The following is a 19,355-nucleotide window of genomic DNA, read 5'->3' on the forward strand; positions in this document are numbered from 1 at the left end:
TCTGTCACAGAGATTTATTAAAAGTATAATAGTAAGGCAATCATACAACAGAAGTAAGATGTTAAAGTCAAGTAAATGCATTTATAGATACTAGAGAAATAAAACCAGTAAATAGTCACACAAATATGTCATTTATCACAGCTTTTTAAATATAGTATTTTTTATGTACAAATATAATTAAATGTGATCATGATACATTCTCACACATACACATTCTTACAGAGCACAAACATGATTTTCATACTTCTTTTATATATTTATTGGAATACATGTGTAAATAAGATCCATAGTTTGGTAGAGCTTCATGGAAAGAGGGTTTTTCCTACACACAAAGACTTCTGTTTAAAAAAAATAAGTGTTCTATATAATGTTAAAAATAATAATCTAAACTAGACTGATTAAAGACCATGCGTTATCCTTTAAACATTGTGGATAAAGTGCTGCTCACAGATCCTTGAACATTTAAGTTGTTAATTGTTATGTATAAATTTTTCAAATATAAATAGTCTTTGAACCTTTTACAGATTCTCCTACGAGATCATATATTTAGTATTTAGTCCTTTATTGACAAATTTTGAAAGTGAAAGTACAATGGTTTATTCATCAAGTGCAGCAGTATCTAGTTTTGAAGACCATGTGACCAGATCTTCAACTTCATTTTCCCAGGGTTCATCTCTGTGACCTGTTGGAGGTGGAGCTGTTGATGGTGCTGTAAGATATCAAGGTCATAAGTCAATTATTATTTTCATATTTATCAAAAAAAATAATAATTCAAACTTTAATTTTTCAATAACTTTATTAGTTTGTAACTACTGCTGATAATATTTATCTAAAATAGTCCTAAAATAATTTATTAAATTAAAAAGAATTTGATTTAATGAGGCATATTTTTTCTACAATACAGGCAGCTATCCTCAACACAAAAGTTTTGTTTATACCAGTGAAAATGCAACAAAAGATTGTTGGTTTTCCTTTTTAAATGGTTTTACACTATCATTTTAGGGCCCTTTATTGCTTGCTGTTTTGGTATGAGCCAAGGCTCTGTGTTGAAGACCATACTTTGACCTATAATGGTTTACTTTTACAAAATGTGACTGGGACGGAGAGTTGAATCATTGGCACTCATACTACATCTTATATCTATTAAATTAAGAGTTGGTATGACAGTTCTTCATTTCTGAGTGGTAGGATTGTACTTACTTGGTGATAATCTGGGAGGAAGATAAATTTTCTTCATTCTACTTAATCTTGCTAATTTGGCAGCTTTTTCATCCTCTTCATTTGGCCTGGTTTTGAAATTACCATACATTAGTGCAGAATGTCTGAAAATACATAAATATAAGAACTTGTAGCTCACTAATATTCCTTGGTTAAAACAATGTAAAAAAATGTTCAATTTGCATTTCAGGCTTTTTTTTAACTTTGTCAGAGGTTTTTTAGGGAACCAATACTGTAGTCAATATTCTGATATTTCAAAGAACTTTTTCATAACATAAACTCATTATATATCTTTGAAGCGTGGTATTACATGAAAATATTGAAACAATTAAAAAAACTGACAATAGAAACAAAGTATGGATGGCAAGAACTTGCTGTTACTGAAAGCAAGTTACCTTAAAACCTAATTTCAACTACTTAATAGACCAAATTTTCCTAGAGTAAATTGAGTTTATTCTTACTCTTCTATTTGTCTTTTCATCTGTTCTTCTATTTCTTCCTGTGGTAAACCTAAGTGTACTTTTTGTAAAACTGTACTTTCTTTAATCATTTCTAATACTGAAAAAAATAATAAACAAGTTACAATAATGAACTAAATATACTGTTATTTTAAAAACATAATCCATGTACTAACTGTTACTCTAAATGTTCTTGTTTCTGACCTCATATGCACACTTAAATAAGAACGTATTTTCAAGTTTTGAATAACATTGAATATCTATAGTGCTGTATTAAACTCCCATAAGCTATGGCAAATTATCTCCCTGTGATATTTTTCAAAAGAAATTTCAGTGACTGCATTATCATTTGAAAGTGTAGTCTAAAACTTAACATACATAATAAAGAGACATAGCTAATTTTATCTGTATACGTAATTAGACTTTTACCATGATTATAAACGAGGAATTATTTTTCAAAAAGCTAATAGTAATTGCATTATTATACATGTGTTCAGACATGTATATTATGTCTTCAAACTCTTTATAAAATGCATTTCCAAAAACAACAAAAGCAAGAAACAGGAATTTCTCTGAAAAAAATTGCAACAGGAGATTTTAAACTGCCTGATTGAGCTTATATAAGGGGGGGGGGGGGGCTCATTGAAGAACATTTTCCCTTAAACTGAACAGTAAACATGCATTTACCTGATTAATAAACAAATTGATATCAAACATGTTCTGAATACAAAAATTTGTAAGGGTTCCGTGGAACCCAGAGTCTCCCCTACTTTTGCTGAAAATCACAGGCTCAACAAAAATGAGGAAAAAAAATATAAAAATATTCTTCTTGATACTATCTTTTGATTGTAAGAAGCTTCTGTCCAAGTTTGGTAAAAATCCAGGATAGTTTATGAATCAAATAAATGTTTAAAAACATTAACTGCAGACTGTATGTATTAAATGTTAACTGGAAGAAAAATTAAGTCCATTTATAAGTAAAATACAGATACACAGGTACAAAATATTAACAGAATTTCCTTCTAAATATTAGCTTTTGATCAAAAACAAGCTTCTTTCTAAGTTTGGTACAAATTAAAAGTAGAATAAGAAAGTTATTATTTTTTTTTTTAATTTAACCACAGAGTGAACATGTTGTTTCTTGGCAGAAAATCTAAGTCCATTCAAAAGTAAAATACGGAAAAAAACGGATTTATTTTTTTTTACAAAATTTACAAGCTTCTGTCCATGTCTGGTACAAACCCAGGATAGTTTAAGAAAGTTATTAAAATTTTAAAAACTTTAACCACAGAGTGAATGTAATGTTTCCCCGCAGAAAAACTAAGTCCATTTATAAGTAAAATACGGAAAAAATGGAATTTTATTTTTACAAAATTAACTTCTGGATACTATCTTGTGATCATAAACAAGCTTCTGTCCACGTTTGGAAGTAATCCAGTATAGTTTAAGAAAGTTATTAAAATTTCAAAAACTTTAACCACAGAGTGAATATTTGTGGACGCCGCCACCGACGGAGTGTAGGATTGCTTAGTCTCGCTTTTTCGACAAAAGTCGAAGGCCTCGACAAAAATGTATTTTAACCAAATTTTGCTGAAAAAAACATTTGCATCCATTACGCTACTTCCATGCTTGTTATAATTATTCCTTGACAATCATGTTATGTCCATTAACCCTGGATTGCTTTTCAGGGGGTATCAGCACAAACATTGGAACATTGTTTTATTTGTAAAAACTTCAACATGTTCAGAAAACTTTAATTGCAAACACAGTAAACAAAATAATAGAATTAATTGGAATCAATGTCTCCCTCAACATATCAGACAGTTAAGAAAATTTATTATTCTTATAACTTTGCAAACAAGGATTTTTTTTATTAATACAATGTTCTACAACTTACATGGATTTTTGAGTTCTTGTGCTGGTTTAGAAGTAGCTATACCACTCCATGTTGTGTGATAATCATCAAACGACAATCTTGTTATCTTTGACGATGAAGGTTTATAAGCAGCTGTGGTTACTTTCGTAGTTTCTGTAGGTGTGGCAAATCTTACTCTTGACTCCAACTCAGAATGAGGAGTTATACCAGCTGAAAATAAATTCAATACTTTGAAACATTTGTTTTGTCAAATATTACTAGCATGTTTTAACGTCCAAAATAATTGTTTTGAGGAAATGCCAATAACAGGATATTAAATATCAATATTTTGCAGTGATGTCATAACTATAATCTGCCACTTAATAAAAAAAATCTGCTTAATTTATGAACATACCACAAAACTGCTATGCAAATATAGTTTTAGGTGAAACTTGTGCTATATGTCCTTTATATACAGTATATTTAAATTAAAATGTTTAAATTTTCAAATAATCAATTTACATTAATGTTTTGGTGTAAGTTAGTACAATGTATAAGTACTTCCATTTCTTCAGAATGTTGGTTTACTTGTAGTCAGAACTTATTTATTTTTTTTGATATTTTCAAATGATCAATTTTTTCAAATCTTTGAATTGTTGGCAAAGGGAGACAACTCTAAGTTAACTATTTATAAAATTGAGAATGGAAATGGGGAATGTGTCAGAGACAACAACCCGACCAAATAAAAAACAACAGCAGAAGGTCACCAACAGGTCTTCAATGTAGCGAGAAATTCCCGCACCCGGAGGCGTCCTTCAGCTGGCCCCTCAACAAATATATACTAGTTCAGTGATAATGAACGCCATACTAATTTCCAAATTGTACACAAGAAACTAATATAAAAATAATACAAGACTAACAAAGGCCAGAGGCTCCTGACTTGGGACAGACGCAAAAATGCGGCGGGGTTAAGCATGTTTGTGAGATCTCAACCCTCCCCCTATACCCCTAACCAATGTAGAAAAATAAACGCATAACAATACGCACATTAAAATTCAGTTCAAGAGAAGTCCGATTCTGATGTCAGAAGATGTAACCAAAGAAAATAAACAAAATGACAAAAATGTCTATTTTTCACCATGATTTTAATAGATGAACATGGGATGAACTATTTTACCATATCTTTGTTGGCATTTTTCTTACAAAAAAAGTTCCCTTCTGAAGGCTTATGCAGATAAAATAAATGATCATTGAATGAATCTGGATACAAACAGTTTTGATAGTTTCATAAATTTCATACATATATTAAGAGAAATAAATTTAACAAAAATGTTCCTATAATTACCTTCAACACGCTGACTAGCTACAACACAGTCCAGTACCATTTGTCTATAGGCATGAGGTGAATGTATAATCATATCTGATGCCTCAGGATTCACAGGACTGTCCAGGTTTGGATTGGATAATAAATTCTGCAATTTAATAAAGATTGATCATGTAATGCAAACAATAAAAGTAGCAGGTAAGAAAATGGGTAATCCAATTTTATTTTTAGGAAATGTTGCATGCAACTTTAGCACATCATAGAAATAGGAAAAATTAATAAAAATTAACTAAAACATTTTGAAAATAACATAGGTAACAAGAAAGGTTAATTGCTATTCTGGTTTTGACTTATAATTTAAAAACTAGTATGTTTCTAAAGCACAAGTAACCAAACTGTTACTGAGAGTGGAGTTACATTTTTATGACTATTCAAAACCATGCATGAAGTCTAAAGCTGGCATGTCAGTTAACGGCTAGTAGTCTGTTGTTATTTATGTAGTATTGTCATTTTGTTTATTTTCTTTGGTTACATCTTCTGACATCAGACTCAGACTTCTCTGGAACTGAATTTTAATCTGTGTATTGTTATGCGTTTACTTTTCTATATATTGGCTATAGGCATAGGGGAGGGTTGAGATATCATAAACATTTTTGCGCCTGTCCCAAGTCAGGAGCCTCTGGCCTTTGTTAGTCTTGTATCATTTCTAATTTTAGTTTCTTGTGTATAGTTTGGAGTTTAGTATGGCGTTCATTATCACTGAACTAGTATATATATATGTGTTATGGGGCCAGCTGAAGGACGCCTCCGGGTGTGGGAATTTCTTGCTGCATTGAAGACCTGTTGGTGACCTTCTGCTGTTGTCTGTTCTATGATCGAGTTGTTGTCTCTTTGACACATTCCCCATTTCCATTCTCAATTTTTATGTACCTGTATTGTTATTAATATAAAAGAAAGACTGTAGGACTCTTGCCACTTAGAATAATCGTCTAGGAAATCTATACAAGGTCTTCCTGTGATCATGTCAACTGTAATAAACAAATAAAGAAGTGGTCTACATAAGGAACATATATGTACATACTTATTAATTATGTTTGAATAAATAATAAGGTATTAAATATTGGTACTTCATACTTTATTTGGTCTTTTCAACTTTTTTGGGTTTGAGCGTCACTGATGAGTCTTTTGTAAACGAATCGTGTGTGTTGCGTATTTACAAAATTTAGTCCTGGTATCTATAATGAGTTTATTTAGTATTATTTTAGAAAGTTTTTCTTCATGAATTTGATTTTAAATAAAACAGCAAATGGGATATTCACCACACAATTATCACATGCCTTTACATGCAGATTTATGGTAAAATGTGTGATGTACCATTGGTTTGGTAAATAATGGTCATTACATACATTGTTTACTCTCAAAATATAGAATGAAAAAATTATTGTCATATATTTTTTTTAAATATGTTGTTTAATTGACTTTTGAACAAAATCATTTTCACTTTGGTCACCATCCATCAACAGATAGTAGTTATATAAATATTTACAGTTTTCTAAAATAAAAAATTAGGCTATTACAAAAAGTCATATATCAATTGCTATCTTACATGTATCATGCTGAAGATAATTTTTTCATAGTACTTACCATTAGGGTGAAATGGAATTGTATGAAAACAGACATCTGGAGGTCTAACATTATAATGTTCATCAAATTTAATGTATACACGAAATATTCCACCTAAAAATCAAATAATAAATTTTCATCAAAAGTTGTTCACACATCAAAATTTAATTATCTCCCTTTGATCTAATTATCACAAACAGTTTGACAGTTATTAGTTTAGAAATAACAACTTGTTTTAGTTATTCATACTTAGAAATGGTCAGAGTTTGGCATTTCATTAATAAACAATGCAACATATTAGAAATGAGGTTAATTAGAATTTTTTAACGAAATAGTATTTCATTAAATGTCAGATTGAATTGTATGCATCTAAGAAGTCTTACCTTTTTGTCTGCTTTTAGTTACTGCAATACTTAATTCTAAGACAATGACAACTAAACCATTACTATTCAGTGTAGAATTTCAATGCAAACTTTAATTAAAATATTTGAGTTACCTTCCCATAAGGAATCCTTCAAGCCTTTTATCTTGGCTACCCATTCAAATAAACTGTCATTCTGTAATGGTAAAGCTTCTATTCCCTAAATAAAATATATATGATTTATAATACATCTTTTATTAATAGTCGTGTCCATTACCAATCCCAGCAAAACATATTAATACCTTTGTCAATAAGTGACTTATATATTGCTTCCTGTACAGATTTTTTTTTAAACAAATATATTGCGTAACTTATACATTTATTTTGTAGTTATTTTCATCGTCACATGAATTGACCTTTCTTATGTAAAATAATTACTGTTAGAAAGGTGTATGTCTGTTATAATTTGAGGTTATAAGATTATAATGATGTGTGGTAATCAAGTAGAAGTATTGGATGTCCAGTGATGTAAAAATGATTAAGCTGCACCTGGTGTTTCTGATATCATTTAGGTCATGTTTGACCAAGGCTGTAAATCTTCATCAGGTACCCTAGCCTTGTATCATAATAAATACTATTTAATTACAATTTGATTAGTTCTTGCTCTGGTAACATTTCAAACTCCTCAACAGTTGTTCTTGATAAATAGCTATATATTAAAATGGCAAATAACCAATTAAATGACAATGTACACTATGAAAGAATGTACGAATCTCATACAACAGAAGTACTAGACAGTATCAACACTATTATTCATCCTCTACACAATCTTTTTCAATGATTTACAATAACTGAAATTAAAATGTCTTAAAAGAACATTTACCACAGACTAAAACTATATTGATGCCCCCTTACGAGGGTGGAATGTAGGATAACTACAATGTAGTACATCTTGCTAGGCTTGACAACAAAAACATATAATTTTAGTGTTTACCAAACACAGAATAAACTTTTCAGGCCAAAAGTTTTCTTTTTTTCAAAAAGGAATTATTATAAACAGTAATATTTATGCAACAAAGCAAAATTGAAAAAAAAACCATTTCTATCCATTGGTTTATCAAATAAACTTACCCAAGGAGGAGATTGTTGCAGTTTTTCATATTCTCTCTCAATCAAAAGGTGAGCTCTTGAAAACATTGTCTTTTCACCTACATGTATAATAAAAAAAAATACAGCATTTAGAAAGTATGTTAATTTAATCAAAAGATGTCAGTATTTAATCTTATTGTTATTGTCAAAGTAACTTAAATTACTGTTGTTGTTTTTTAAATAACATAATGTTGCACTGAGATAATAAATAGTCTTAGACTTTTGTTTGATTGTTCTAACCCCTACATAATTTTATGTTTAGTTGGTAAACAGATATAGGTTCAGATGGAAACCTTTCTTAATTTTCTTTTCTTATTAGTAGTAATTTTATACTATCTGTAGTAAATCCTGAATATAAAACTATATAGATAACACATAGCTGAGATGGCGACAGAACAGATTGTTACCCCGAGAAAACATTGTCAACCGCTGTAAAGCCAAGGTTGACAATGCTTTTTCAAGGGGTACTAATCTGCTCTATCCCCCTCTCAGATACATGTATGTTACACACACTATATGTAATTTATTATACCTAATGTCCTATCATTATTGTCTTTTACCATGTTTACTGATGAATTTTATTCAAAAGTATTTTCTATGACTCACATACATGACAACGTTACAGGAATTAGAAGTGAAGCAAGATGTTTTAGTTTTTTATTTTGAAAGTCAAATAATAGAATCTGATCCAAAACGTAGAACTTAAACATTGTCTTTAATAACTTGATGTAATTTCAAATCATTTGTTCTTTAAATTTTCAATTTTGGATAGGTCTGGACGAGTGGGTGACATTCAAAAAATTTGTCATCCGCTCAGCCATATGATAGAGTAAATTAACACCATCTTTTTAGCCAATCAAAATATGGCATTTTTACATGAATTATGATAATATCTTTTGTTTTATCTTTTCTTAATAGATAATGTACAGTATATTGACAATTGTACATCCAGTCCATGTATGTTCAGTAGTACACGTACTAGTCAAGTACTTACAGTAATATTAATATTATGTAGGATGGTATCATGGTAATGTGGTTTGTCTGTTATGTACAAATGTATGTTCATTTAGCATTTTGTTCACTACTATCAACTAATGTACCCAACTTGGGGTATTACAGATTATCTATTAAGCTTTACAACCACAGGCACTTGTTTCTATCCATACTATCTGTAGTTTTTAAAAAAAAAAAATTTAAAGACTAAAGACCTTATCGCTAATCCCGGCTGACCCGGCCGCTTGAACTTTTGACGTCAACAACAATCACTTTTCCATTGTGGCGTCACATATTTAGTTTTGATGTCAAAATTTCACGGGAACCTGTGGGATATCTAGTTATGGCTGACAAATAGCGATAAGGTGTATTGGAAGTCACACGATCAGAGTATATTTATGTTTACATTGAAACTGAGTCTTCCAAGGTATAGAAACAAGTGCCAGTAGTAAACACATGCACTTGTTTCTATCCCTTGGAAGACTCAGTATCAACGTTAACGTAAATATACGTTGATCATGTGTCTCACAATGGATAGAAACAAGTGCCTGTGTTTACATCTAGGACATTTTTGGATACACTTGTAAAGTATTTATATCATATAAGTTAGGCTATAAAATCTTTCGGGTATTCATTTGGCAATAGAATATTGTACCTAGTCTGTCTCCTCTTTTTTATGAAGTTATTGTATCATTTTAAAACAGATACCTCTACATTTATGACATAAATCGGTTTTTTTTCACAAATTTAGTTCAGTTATCCTCCATGTTGTTGATCTTCACAACCATTGATCTGCGCATGCCCTGTTCCGAGGTTTACCTTTCCGAATGGGTTTGTTTAAATCGCGGGAAATACGATTTATCTGGGCATTTTCTAATTTTCTATTAAAGCATTTTGAAAATGACTGAATTTTTAGGCAATTTATATTTTTCATTATGTTTAGTTTTACTTTTACCTTTTTATGTATATTTTTTTTATCAGAAAAGGTAACGAACGTGCTAAATAAGTCATGATCCAGATTTCTCCAAATGTGGTCGAAGGGCTTAAATCCGATATTGCCCCAATGAATGTATTTGATAAAAAAAAAAATATTGTGCAATAGTTCTGGCCTCCAAACATTTCCAGAAATAACAAATAATTGTCGAGTACTGTGCTTGTGTGAATTTGGAATAACTCACTTAAATTGCTAGCTTAACAATCAGTAATAATCATAAATAAAACTGCTCTGTTTTCCAAAGCTTTCTATTGTGTTTTTTTTAACATTTAATTCTATAAAATGATTTCAGGCACTTTGTAAAATCCCTAGAAATATTAGTCCGATTCAGGCATTTTAGAAAATGCCTAAATTAAGAGATATAGATCTATCTGAATGTTAATAGTTTTGACTTGGAAACTGCACAGAGACTCGATCAGTTTTAGTAATATAACTTTTGGCTAGATCATGTCAGTTATGGTAGGAAATTATTTGAGAGGTTATGAATGGATCAACGCATTTTGTGCATTTTAAATATCGGGGACTCACTGATTATTATGACTAACAGACATTCACAATAGACTTATAAATTTCAATGCAAACAGAGAGCTAAACAGTCAGTGAAAAAGTTATTGAGGTTCTTGAAGCCGTGAGAAGAAACCACCCTTTTATCTTGTGAAAGGCGAAGCCATAAAAAAAGACATTTGTACGATTTCTATTTAAACTGAGACTACTATAACACATAGTTATAGTAGTCTCAGATTTAAATGAGATTCCCTTCACATTAGTTTTCCATGTTTGATGGCGAGAGGAGAGAGAAAGGAGGTGGGAGAACGGAACCCCCTGTCCGCTCCCTCATATATACACAAGAGATTGACAACTTCAACAATTTTTAGCGAAATCTAAGTCACCGTTTAAGCGACACGCGTGACTTTCATGAGAAGTCGCGATCGCGTGTGTGTATATGTCTCGAGTCATATGAAAATATTGAGACGGACATGTACATCTACCAGTCAATCAATATATACACACCCGAACAGTGTTCAAGTAACCTTTATTACTTAATGAAAGAATATGTCAAAATGGTCGTGCCGCGAAAAAATTTTAGTTGACCGACGATCCATAAAATATGGTTAAAGGTCAAATAAATCAAGTCAGACGGACATATAAAAAAATATGTGATTTTTCAGCACTTCTATTTTTTTAATTTTTTTTTTAAATATAAAGGTATATATGTATTGAGCTAATGCTGTCGTCGAAGGATTAGCATCTTTCTCTGTATATCTGCGACGCACCGACGTGTAAGCAAGAAAAACATTTCAAATGGTCTAACTAGCTGAAATGTAATCCAGCGAAAATCACAAAAAGAAAAAACAGATGAATAAGGATTAGAAAAGTAAAGCAGGTTTTAAAAAGACAGTGATAAAATTCACATTCCTGATACAAATGAAAGAAAAAAAATAAACTTGTTTTTTTCTCTCCTTTAAATCATGTTAAGTTATAAAAGCAGTGATGGCGATAAATTAATGCGTTATTTACACGAAATCTTGTAACGGTAAAACATTTTGTGTACATGATTTCCTGATTAAATAAAAACAGGTTTGGTAAGATAGAATGTTTAGCTTACACAAAGGACCATGTGGTCGAATGTGCTTTTGATTTTTTGCGTTCATGAATTACAATCGGCTGCTCTCAAAAAGCGTGCGAAGCCAAATCCCAAATATAGACATCGATTTGCATATAAATGACAATAAGTCAATTGAGTCGTTGTTGTGACGCTATTTCTAGAAAATACCAGGTACAGTCAAGGGAATCAAGCTACAGTCTTCCAGAAAAACGACGATTGTTTGTAACTCAACTGCATGCAAAGGGAGAAATTGACCATATCAGTGATTCAGCTTTAATCAGTCTGTAGTTGATCAGTGTACATAAAAAACAAAAAGTAAGTTGACCACTAGGTTAAGTCGGTTGTGTACCATGATTAGAGGATTTGACTCTATGATGCATCATTGGTATTCATATACTTAGCTGTTATGGTTCATGCAAATAAAGTTAAAACCATTTAAACAATTCATTTTACCGCAGAAACATCTTTTACTACATAATACATAACAATGAATTTTGCTATGAATTGCACCTTAGTTGTATGTTTGATGAATGTTGGTCACTTTACTAGAAAATTGTACTTCATGTGACATGATCCAGCAATTTCTACAACCACCAGCTATTTTTGTTTTGTTCATTATCACATCGTTCATCATGCATGTATTTTTTCTCACAGTCTCTTGTCAATTCATATAATCTTTTGAACTTTAACATTCAATTTAAGATACAGTAAGTAAAGTAAAGATATCTCGGGTCATGTCAATATACTAGTAATTCATGACCGTCACTCCGTCTTTAGGACTAAAAAAAATAAGTATCAAAATGGTCGCTATTGTAGGAAATAATTTAAAACTTTATTAGAATATGTCTGTGTATATCTATAAAAGCTATAGGCATGGCTTGACTCCACATGCACTTGTCTCAGATTTTTCAGGTTTTTATTACATACACTTTAATAAAATTTGAGACAAGTGCCTGTGCTGGACTCCAAGTCTTTGGTGCATATATTGCAAACAAACAAAACAAAAAAATAGGAAAAAGCAAAAAAAAGTTAACTGGCATTAATGATCAGAAAATTTATACTATATAGAGACAGAAGAATTCTGTCAAGGAGTACCCTATATTTGCAATGCAAGAAATGTGGGGTTTTTTTCTGGTCTAAGACAAAAAAATAGACTATACTGGGTAAAAATACAATGACTTGGGTGAAATGAACAAAAAGTGCAACCCCGAAAATATTTGAAACAGTATAAAGATATGACCAGAGATTCTACTGAAATCTTTTGATGGTTGGAGGTTGCACTTTATATACTATCTTTTCGATTATTACAGAAAGTGAATTGTGAAATGATACGCTTTTAGCAGCCAATTTGGTTTAATTTGGTAAAAATAAGCTAAGAAACACCATTGAAGAATTATTCACTTACAAGTAAATAACTCAACCTTATCAAATCCTTATCATTGAGAACTTTAAAGGCTTTAGATTGCGTTACGCATGTATTCATAAAAAAAGGGAAAGAATGTCAACATTGAAAATGCAACAAGGATGAACCATTGCATGGTTGACTAATTCGATCCACACTAAAAATCCTTTTTATGCATGCAGGTGAAAACGATGATAAAGATCCTGTTTTTAAAACCTTCAATATGAAATCAAAACAGATCTAGAAAATTCAATTGTTGAATATTCTAGTAGCAAAGAAGTAATTCAAGTACACCTTTTACAGTCAGGTGCGCTTGAGTACTATTGTGCATACTCTTTAGTTATATACAAAAAAAAATCAAAATGGGGTATCACAATTTCACTTTGTCTAAGTAAATTTCCCTAAATACCAGAAAAGTAAAAAAAATATGGGTCCAGTGAATTACCCGAGAAACGTGTCAGCTTACAGTCGGTGTGCTCGAATGAACAAAATAGACGGCTTTCTTTTGTATGTTTTGTCCTCATTTTGAAGGTAATGTTGAGTTGGTTATTTGAAGACTTTGCATTGCATGGGAGATTTCATTGTATAGAATGAAGATAACTTATATATAGAATGAAGATAACAACATATGTCTGAACTTTTAGTATTTCATTTCAATGAATAAAAAACTGACATGTTTTTCTGTTATAAATCGTGATGAATTGTTTTATGTGTTCATGCTGCCCATCAAGGGCCTTGGAATAAAAGATATTCTTATTCTTATTCTATTATTATCCTTTCCATAAACTTCTACATACCATACCACAAAGACATAGTAATTCTTTGATTTGACGGAGTATATTAAATAAATAGCTGACCATTCAAGTCTTCGAAAGATTCCCAATTTGGTTACTGGAATTTCATTTTTTTGCTCACAAAAGTTCACTAACAAAACTACATGTAAGCACTTACGATTCCTCGTGTATTTTTTTCTTATTTTTATGTTTTCTTCTTAGCCATGTCTGCTGACGAATGCTCAGAGTTGTCATCCTCAGATGATACATTTTCTCCAATAGTAAGAAGAAGAAGAAAGTGTTATAAACCAACTAAAGGTGCATCAAAAACCGATCCATCATTCAAGGGTGCCACCGTTTCTATGATGACCCACGTTAAAGATGGAGACAGTTATTTGTTTATATCAGCACACTTCAGGTAGTTACTGTATAGTATGTATCGCAAGTCGAATCTCTGTTCGGTATCATCAACGAATGCGTGACTGAGGGGGATAGGAGGGGTCCTGATCCCGAAATCCCGGACTTAAAAAAACGAAATCCCGAGGTCCCGATTTTAAATAAAATAAATCCCGACGTCCCGAAATCCGAAGAAAGGATTCCCGGATCCCGAAAGGGTCAATCCCGTAATCCCGAGCTTAAAAACACCCGATCCCGGAGTCCCGATAAAGGTCCTATTCCCCCTCATGAGTATGCCGTGGTGAATATGAAATTGTTTGCTTCCATAGATTCTATAAAACGCATAATTTGGTAGCGAGGGCAAGAACTTCTGACGTTTGTAAGGTATATTAGTGATATCTGTCATGCCTCATGTCAGCTTACAACATGCATTTTATAGATTTTATAATAACGCGAAATTTGCGTAACTAATGGATTCCTTATTTTGTTTCACAACATTTAAATTACACGCACGGATTTGATAAAGCAAAATTAGATAAACCAACATTATTCATTGACCGGCGGTCTAGGTGGCTTTGAACTTGATAGAACAATTTGATACAAAAAAATGTGTCGGTTCTTGTAACATTTTGAAGGTCAAAACCTTTAAACCACTACATTTCAAGAACTTTGATAATTTTAGATGATCATTACAAAATTATACGTGACCTATCGGGAATGCAAACATGAAAAAGTTCATCTTTTGTTTTGTTTTTTAGTAATGTGAACTATTTGCTGAATAAAAGAAACCATGGTTGTGGAGAGTCGTTCTATGGATTGTATGGCTCCTTAAGTGAAGATGAAGATTTACCAGAATCACAAGAAACAGCTAATTATTACTTCCCTTATTCATGTAGGTTATTTACCCATTCCATGACCTATCACATTGGCAACGTATATATGTCGCATATTTGTTCCGCCAAACAAGTATTCTATCGGTCCTGGAGTACTAAAATTAGATTATAGAAGAGAGCAGTAAGTAGCGAGTGGAGTCGATGTATGAATCTTTAACTAAAACAATCTAGCAGTTTTAAAATTATTTTTCTTTTGCTACTTAAATATATGTACATGGGTTTTGAAAGTGCAAAATGTTTGAAAGTGCGTCTTTTTGTCTTTTTGTCACTATGAAAAACAAATTATTGACATTTACACTAAAAAAAATGTCTCCATATGTTTTCATTCTTCAACCATTAAACTGTAGATATTAAGATCAATAAAAATACAAAAATAAATAGTTATATGCATTGGTTTATGTGTTTCAATATAAAGTTATTTCATCTTTTATTTACACTAAACCGTAACTTTTTCCTGAAGTTATTTGTAATTACATAAATTCCATTTCTGATGACCCCATTTTGGTTGCAGCAAAAATGTGTGCCTCCTGTTCCACAAGACGAACTCCATTATGGAGAGATGCTGAAGATGGTACTCCATTGTGTAATGCCTGTGGCATAAGGTATAATTCTAGATCATTCTTTGTATACAATAATAATTAGTTTTTAACTATACTCATTTACATATACCTTTCATATCTTGTGAACATGTGTAAGCATTTCAAACATTTGCAATCATCCCAATCGACGAAATTTTATGAAGGATGTATTTTGTAAATGTACAAGTGTGGACACAGATCAGTGTGGATACTATGTTTGATTTTCAAGTGTGGACACACATCAGTGTGGATACTATGTTTTGATGTTTGGATGTGTTTTCTGACAAATCGAGTTCTATATTAAACTGTGTTGCGCATTGACAGTCAATCTGTACCAAACACTAAAAATTACCAGTATCGTTTATTTCATAATTAGTTGTAATGTACACTAAGATATAAGAATTGCAATGAGGAATATGTCAAAGCGAGAACAAATTGTGTTATTTATCCCCAATCAATCAGCATGGTCACAATGTGTACAAATAAAACAAAAGATTAAATGCCTTAATTTTTTAAAATCGTGAAAATTTGAAGAAAAAAAATCAGGGAAAATATCGAGTACCTCGAGCTCGACTGACTTTTTCCTTTTTTCATTAAAGGTCCACCTTATATTTTCATTTTTTATTTTTACTAAGTTTTCGTATAACAGATAGGTAGAGACTGTAGCACAAATGATCAACAAGACAAGATCTAGACAAATGACCGAAAATATCATCAAAATGACGAAAAAACAAACAAACAATAACATACAAAACACAACATAAAAATAAGTATGGGATTGTAGTTACGACATAATTAACATATCCTCAATCATATTTGAAATGAAAAGACTGAGCAACACGAACCCCACAAAAAAAAACCAAAAAACTAGGCCGTAGGGGCGATCTCAGGTGGTTGGGAAGGGTAATGATAATTTCATAAAAAAAAATGCTGACGGCCTGAGAACATCATCTTATATATATTTTTCATGTTTCTATAGGTTTAAGAAGTATCGTATGAGATGTGGTCACTGCTGGCACATTCCGAAGAAAGATGTCAAGACTTATCCAAACTGTCCTGTCTGTGGATCAGTCCTACGAATAGCTGTTGGTCGTCGTTCAACGTGGTGAAAATACAGTTTTATAGCATGAGAGAATATTAGCGAGATTGAGAGTGTAATCAAGTGTGACGTTTTTTAAATTCAGCATCAGTAAAATTATAACAAACAGTCTTAAAATATACCAGGTTTTATGTTGTGATGTAAAAAAAAAACATTTTGACTTTAGCTGTTTATATTTTTTTACGATATGGTCATCTTAAGTTTATAAGATATTTTAGTATTGTTTTATTGTTTTTACAAAATATTGTTAATACATATCGGGTTTTTGTTTCGATTCACGCAAAATTGCAAACAATTATACATGCCTAGTGATAGGTAATATTTCTCATCTTATGGTGTAAAATATCTTCAGGCTTTTTATACATTGTCCAAATAATGGTGTTTTTGTTTTTGTTTTGCTACTTCAAGTACGAGTTTAAGTTCCACTTAGTAGCATGATTAGATTATCTACCAAAAAATACCTTGAAATAAATTAAAATCTCCCTCTTTGTAATATTCTCTCATGTGCACATTTAAAAGGAGGTATGATAAGAATCCCTATCAAGGTACCTGAAACTGCAAATGATTTTTACAAATATTAAGCTTGGCATGTTCATTTAGTAGACAAATGAACCTGTAATGCTATGATTTGATTTCAGTGAGCCAAAGTTCCACTATGGTTAGATTGAAGTATCAAAGTTTACATCTAAAATGGTCGTTTTTAAACGTACTGTATAGGCAAATAACACAGCCTTTCTTGTAAAGATATTTTATCCACTATTAACGTCTATATGTATGACTACATTGAAACAAAGAACAAAGACTGTGGCTATGAACGTTAAAAATGCATAACTACGGATCTCAAAACGAAGTAAATAAATGCAAGGTTTGAATTCTGTATGTAAGATAACATTTAAAAAAAATGAATATTGTCATAGCTTCAAACGAAAATCTTATGAACATCTGAAGAATGTTATTTGATTTGTTCAATGCTTAGTTTTTCAATGTCAAGGGGACATAATTGTGACCTTATCATACCTCCTCCTTTTGGGGATATAATCAAATAAGTCCTCAACCTTTAATTTGTTCTAGCATATTTTGTTGTTGTGTTTTTAATATTTATTTCTGTTATTAAATATTGTTTTCCTGAAACACAGATAGTGTTTTCACATTCTTATTTTGTTAAACCATTCATGTGATACCCAAAATACTACAAATTGTTATTTTTTCTAGTTCTAATGATTGTGTTTGTTTTTAAAGATATATCCCTTGTGGATATAACAATTATCACATTAATGGACATTTATAATAGTTGTTTTGTTCTTATTTAAACACAGGTAGTGTTTTTGGTGTTTGGTTTACTTTTTTGAAATAGTTATACTCTATATATTTATGGGAGCCCGCATATAACTTCCATTTTTTGTTATTGCTTAGTCTAACTTTTCAAATGATTGCTTAGTTCTAAGTTAAATGATGCGTAGTGCCATTGTGTAATCTATTTGCCAGTTAACAATATTATTCCTATTTTAAAACAGAACAGAAACATTCCCTATCGTGACCAATGAGAATGCTTCACATTAAACGAAAATCACTTCAAACGGTACATCGTGTTGTATTGACATTGCTTATGTTTTGACATTCCCGTTTAAACACCCACCGTGATGAACGCTAGATTGCTTTAATTTCTCTGCCAAATAAAACCTTTCTTTTCCGAGTACTGAAACAAGTTTTTTTAAACCATGCCTGTCTCTGAATTGTATTCTGCTTATGATGAAATATATTCCACTGAAAATCCAAGTAAAAAAACTTGATAATATATTGAACACGACAACGAACTGATTTTTTTGGCATTATAATAGTGCAATTCCTCCAATGTATGTGATCTACAAAAGTGATATCTAAAATAATGAATTTGATATTTCAGAGAATCTATGAAAAATATATTTATTGTTATTTTTGTAAGTTTTATGTATATAGAGTTATTTTTGATAATAAATTTATTAGTTACAAAATTTTATTATAGAAAAATTTTGTAGAAAAAATCTTCTTATTTATTGTCTTTCTTTGTAACGTTGTTTCTCATGTAAAGCTGAGTGATTGGAATAGTGTCACCATATCTTGATAATGTTACCAAAAACGTCAATGAAATCCGCCCAGACTGGGCTTGGGAAAGAACCAAGAGCAGATAGTTTAAACGCACCATGAGTTTTCCAGTTTACACGTCTTTTGCTATTGTTGTGTGTAGAGTTTTAAACATAAATTCCCTTTTAAGTACAGAGAGGAAATGAAAAATAAAATCACGAGACTGTCGGTAGTTTAAGGGATTCCAATAAGAAGTTATGAATGATTTTTATTGTAATTTGTTCTATCTTGGAACAAGACTTGAAATGGAAGTCAGTATTTACCATCATCTTTTGAACAAAGTCTGAAATCAAAAATGTTAAAATGAGTGCCTCTTTTTTGATAGAGTGTCATAATACTCTCTGCACGTTAAATAACTATTTATTGTGAGTACTCCAACTCTTCAAATGGACCTTATAGGGTAATATCTTCGTTTAGATGGTATACCACAAAGAAACACCTGCCCCTATTCAACAAAAATATTCTGGTGGCTACCTGAAGAGCAACATTTGATAGTTTTGAATTCCTGGCAT

General features: G+C 31.2%; 2 protein-coding genes across 3 annotated transcripts; one reads left to right on the plus strand and one right to left on the minus strand.

Annotated features, from left to right (window-relative positions):
* LOC134715713 (ubiquitin-conjugating enzyme E2 U-like) lies at positions 1 to 9,789 on the minus strand. 2 transcript variants are annotated; one of them, XM_063578077.1, is made up of 10 exons: positions 9,637 to 9,789; positions 7,971 to 8,047; positions 6,975 to 7,059; positions 6,500 to 6,592; positions 5,786 to 5,883; positions 4,877 to 5,003; positions 3,574 to 3,762; positions 1,680 to 1,776; positions 1,201 to 1,322; positions 1 to 709 (listed from the first exon to the last, which is right to left on the minus strand). In XM_063578077.1, the coding sequence occupies exons 2-10, from the start codon at positions 8,034 to 8,036 to the stop codon at positions 597 to 599; spliced, it is 990 nt and encodes a 329-aa protein (XP_063434147.1). In that variant the 5' UTR covers positions 8,037 to 8,047; positions 9,637 to 9,789; the 3' UTR covers positions 1 to 596. The 2 variants fall into 2 exon arrangements, with proteins under 2 accessions (XP_063434147.1, XP_063434156.1); XM_063578086.1 differs by having other exon boundaries at positions 9,690 to 9,780.
* Positions 9,790 to 11,590: 1,801 nt separating this feature from the next.
* LOC134715725 (GATA-type zinc finger protein 1-like) lies at positions 11,591 to 18,716 on the plus strand. The gene is made up of 5 exons (XM_063578099.1): positions 11,591 to 11,896; positions 13,979 to 14,174; positions 14,911 to 15,044; positions 15,557 to 15,647; positions 16,603 to 18,716. The coding sequence occupies exons 2-5, from the start codon at positions 13,981 to 13,983 to the stop codon at positions 16,730 to 16,732; spliced, it is 549 nt and encodes a 182-aa protein (XP_063434169.1). The 5' UTR covers positions 11,591 to 11,896; positions 13,979 to 13,980; the 3' UTR covers positions 16,733 to 18,716.
* The last annotated feature ends 639 nt before the right edge of the window (positions 18,717 to 19,355 follow it).

Source organism: Mytilus trossulus, chromosome 1 (genome assembly GCF_036588685.1).
Source record: "Mytilus trossulus isolate FHL-02 chromosome 1, PNRI_Mtr1.1.1.hap1, whole genome shotgun sequence".
In the NCBI taxonomy this organism is placed as follows: domain Eukaryota; kingdom Metazoa; phylum Mollusca; class Bivalvia; order Mytilida; family Mytilidae; genus Mytilus; species Mytilus trossulus.

What these genes read in the sequence shown, in the direction of transcription:
- LOC134715725 (XM_063578099.1), top strand. Translation starts at nt 13,981, where the DNA reads ATGTCTGCTGACGAATGCTCAGAGTTGTCATCCTCAGATGATACATTT. An exon ending in TTTATATCAGCACACTTCAG is followed by an intron (nt 14,175 to 14,910) that starts GTAGTTACTGTA and finishes TTTGTTTTTTAG; the next exon opens with TAATGTGAACTATTTGCTGA. An exon ending in TTATTACTTCCCTTATTCAT is followed by an intron (nt 15,045 to 15,556) that starts GTAGGTTATTTA and finishes TTTTGGTTGCAG; the next exon opens with CAAAAATGTGTGCCTCCTGT.
- LOC134715713 (XM_063578077.1), bottom strand. Translation starts at nt 8,036, where the DNA reads ATGTTTTCAAGAGCTCACCTTTTGATTGAGAGAGAATATGAAAAACTG. An exon ending in AATTCCATTTCACCCTAATG is followed by an intron (nt 5,884 to 6,499) that starts GTAAGTACTATG and finishes TGTTTATTACAG; the next exon opens with TTGACATGATCACAGGAAGA. An exon ending in TCCTCCCAGATTATCACCAA is followed by an intron (nt 710 to 1,200) that starts GTAAGTACAATC and finishes GATATCTTACAG; the next exon opens with CACCATCAACAGCTCCACCT.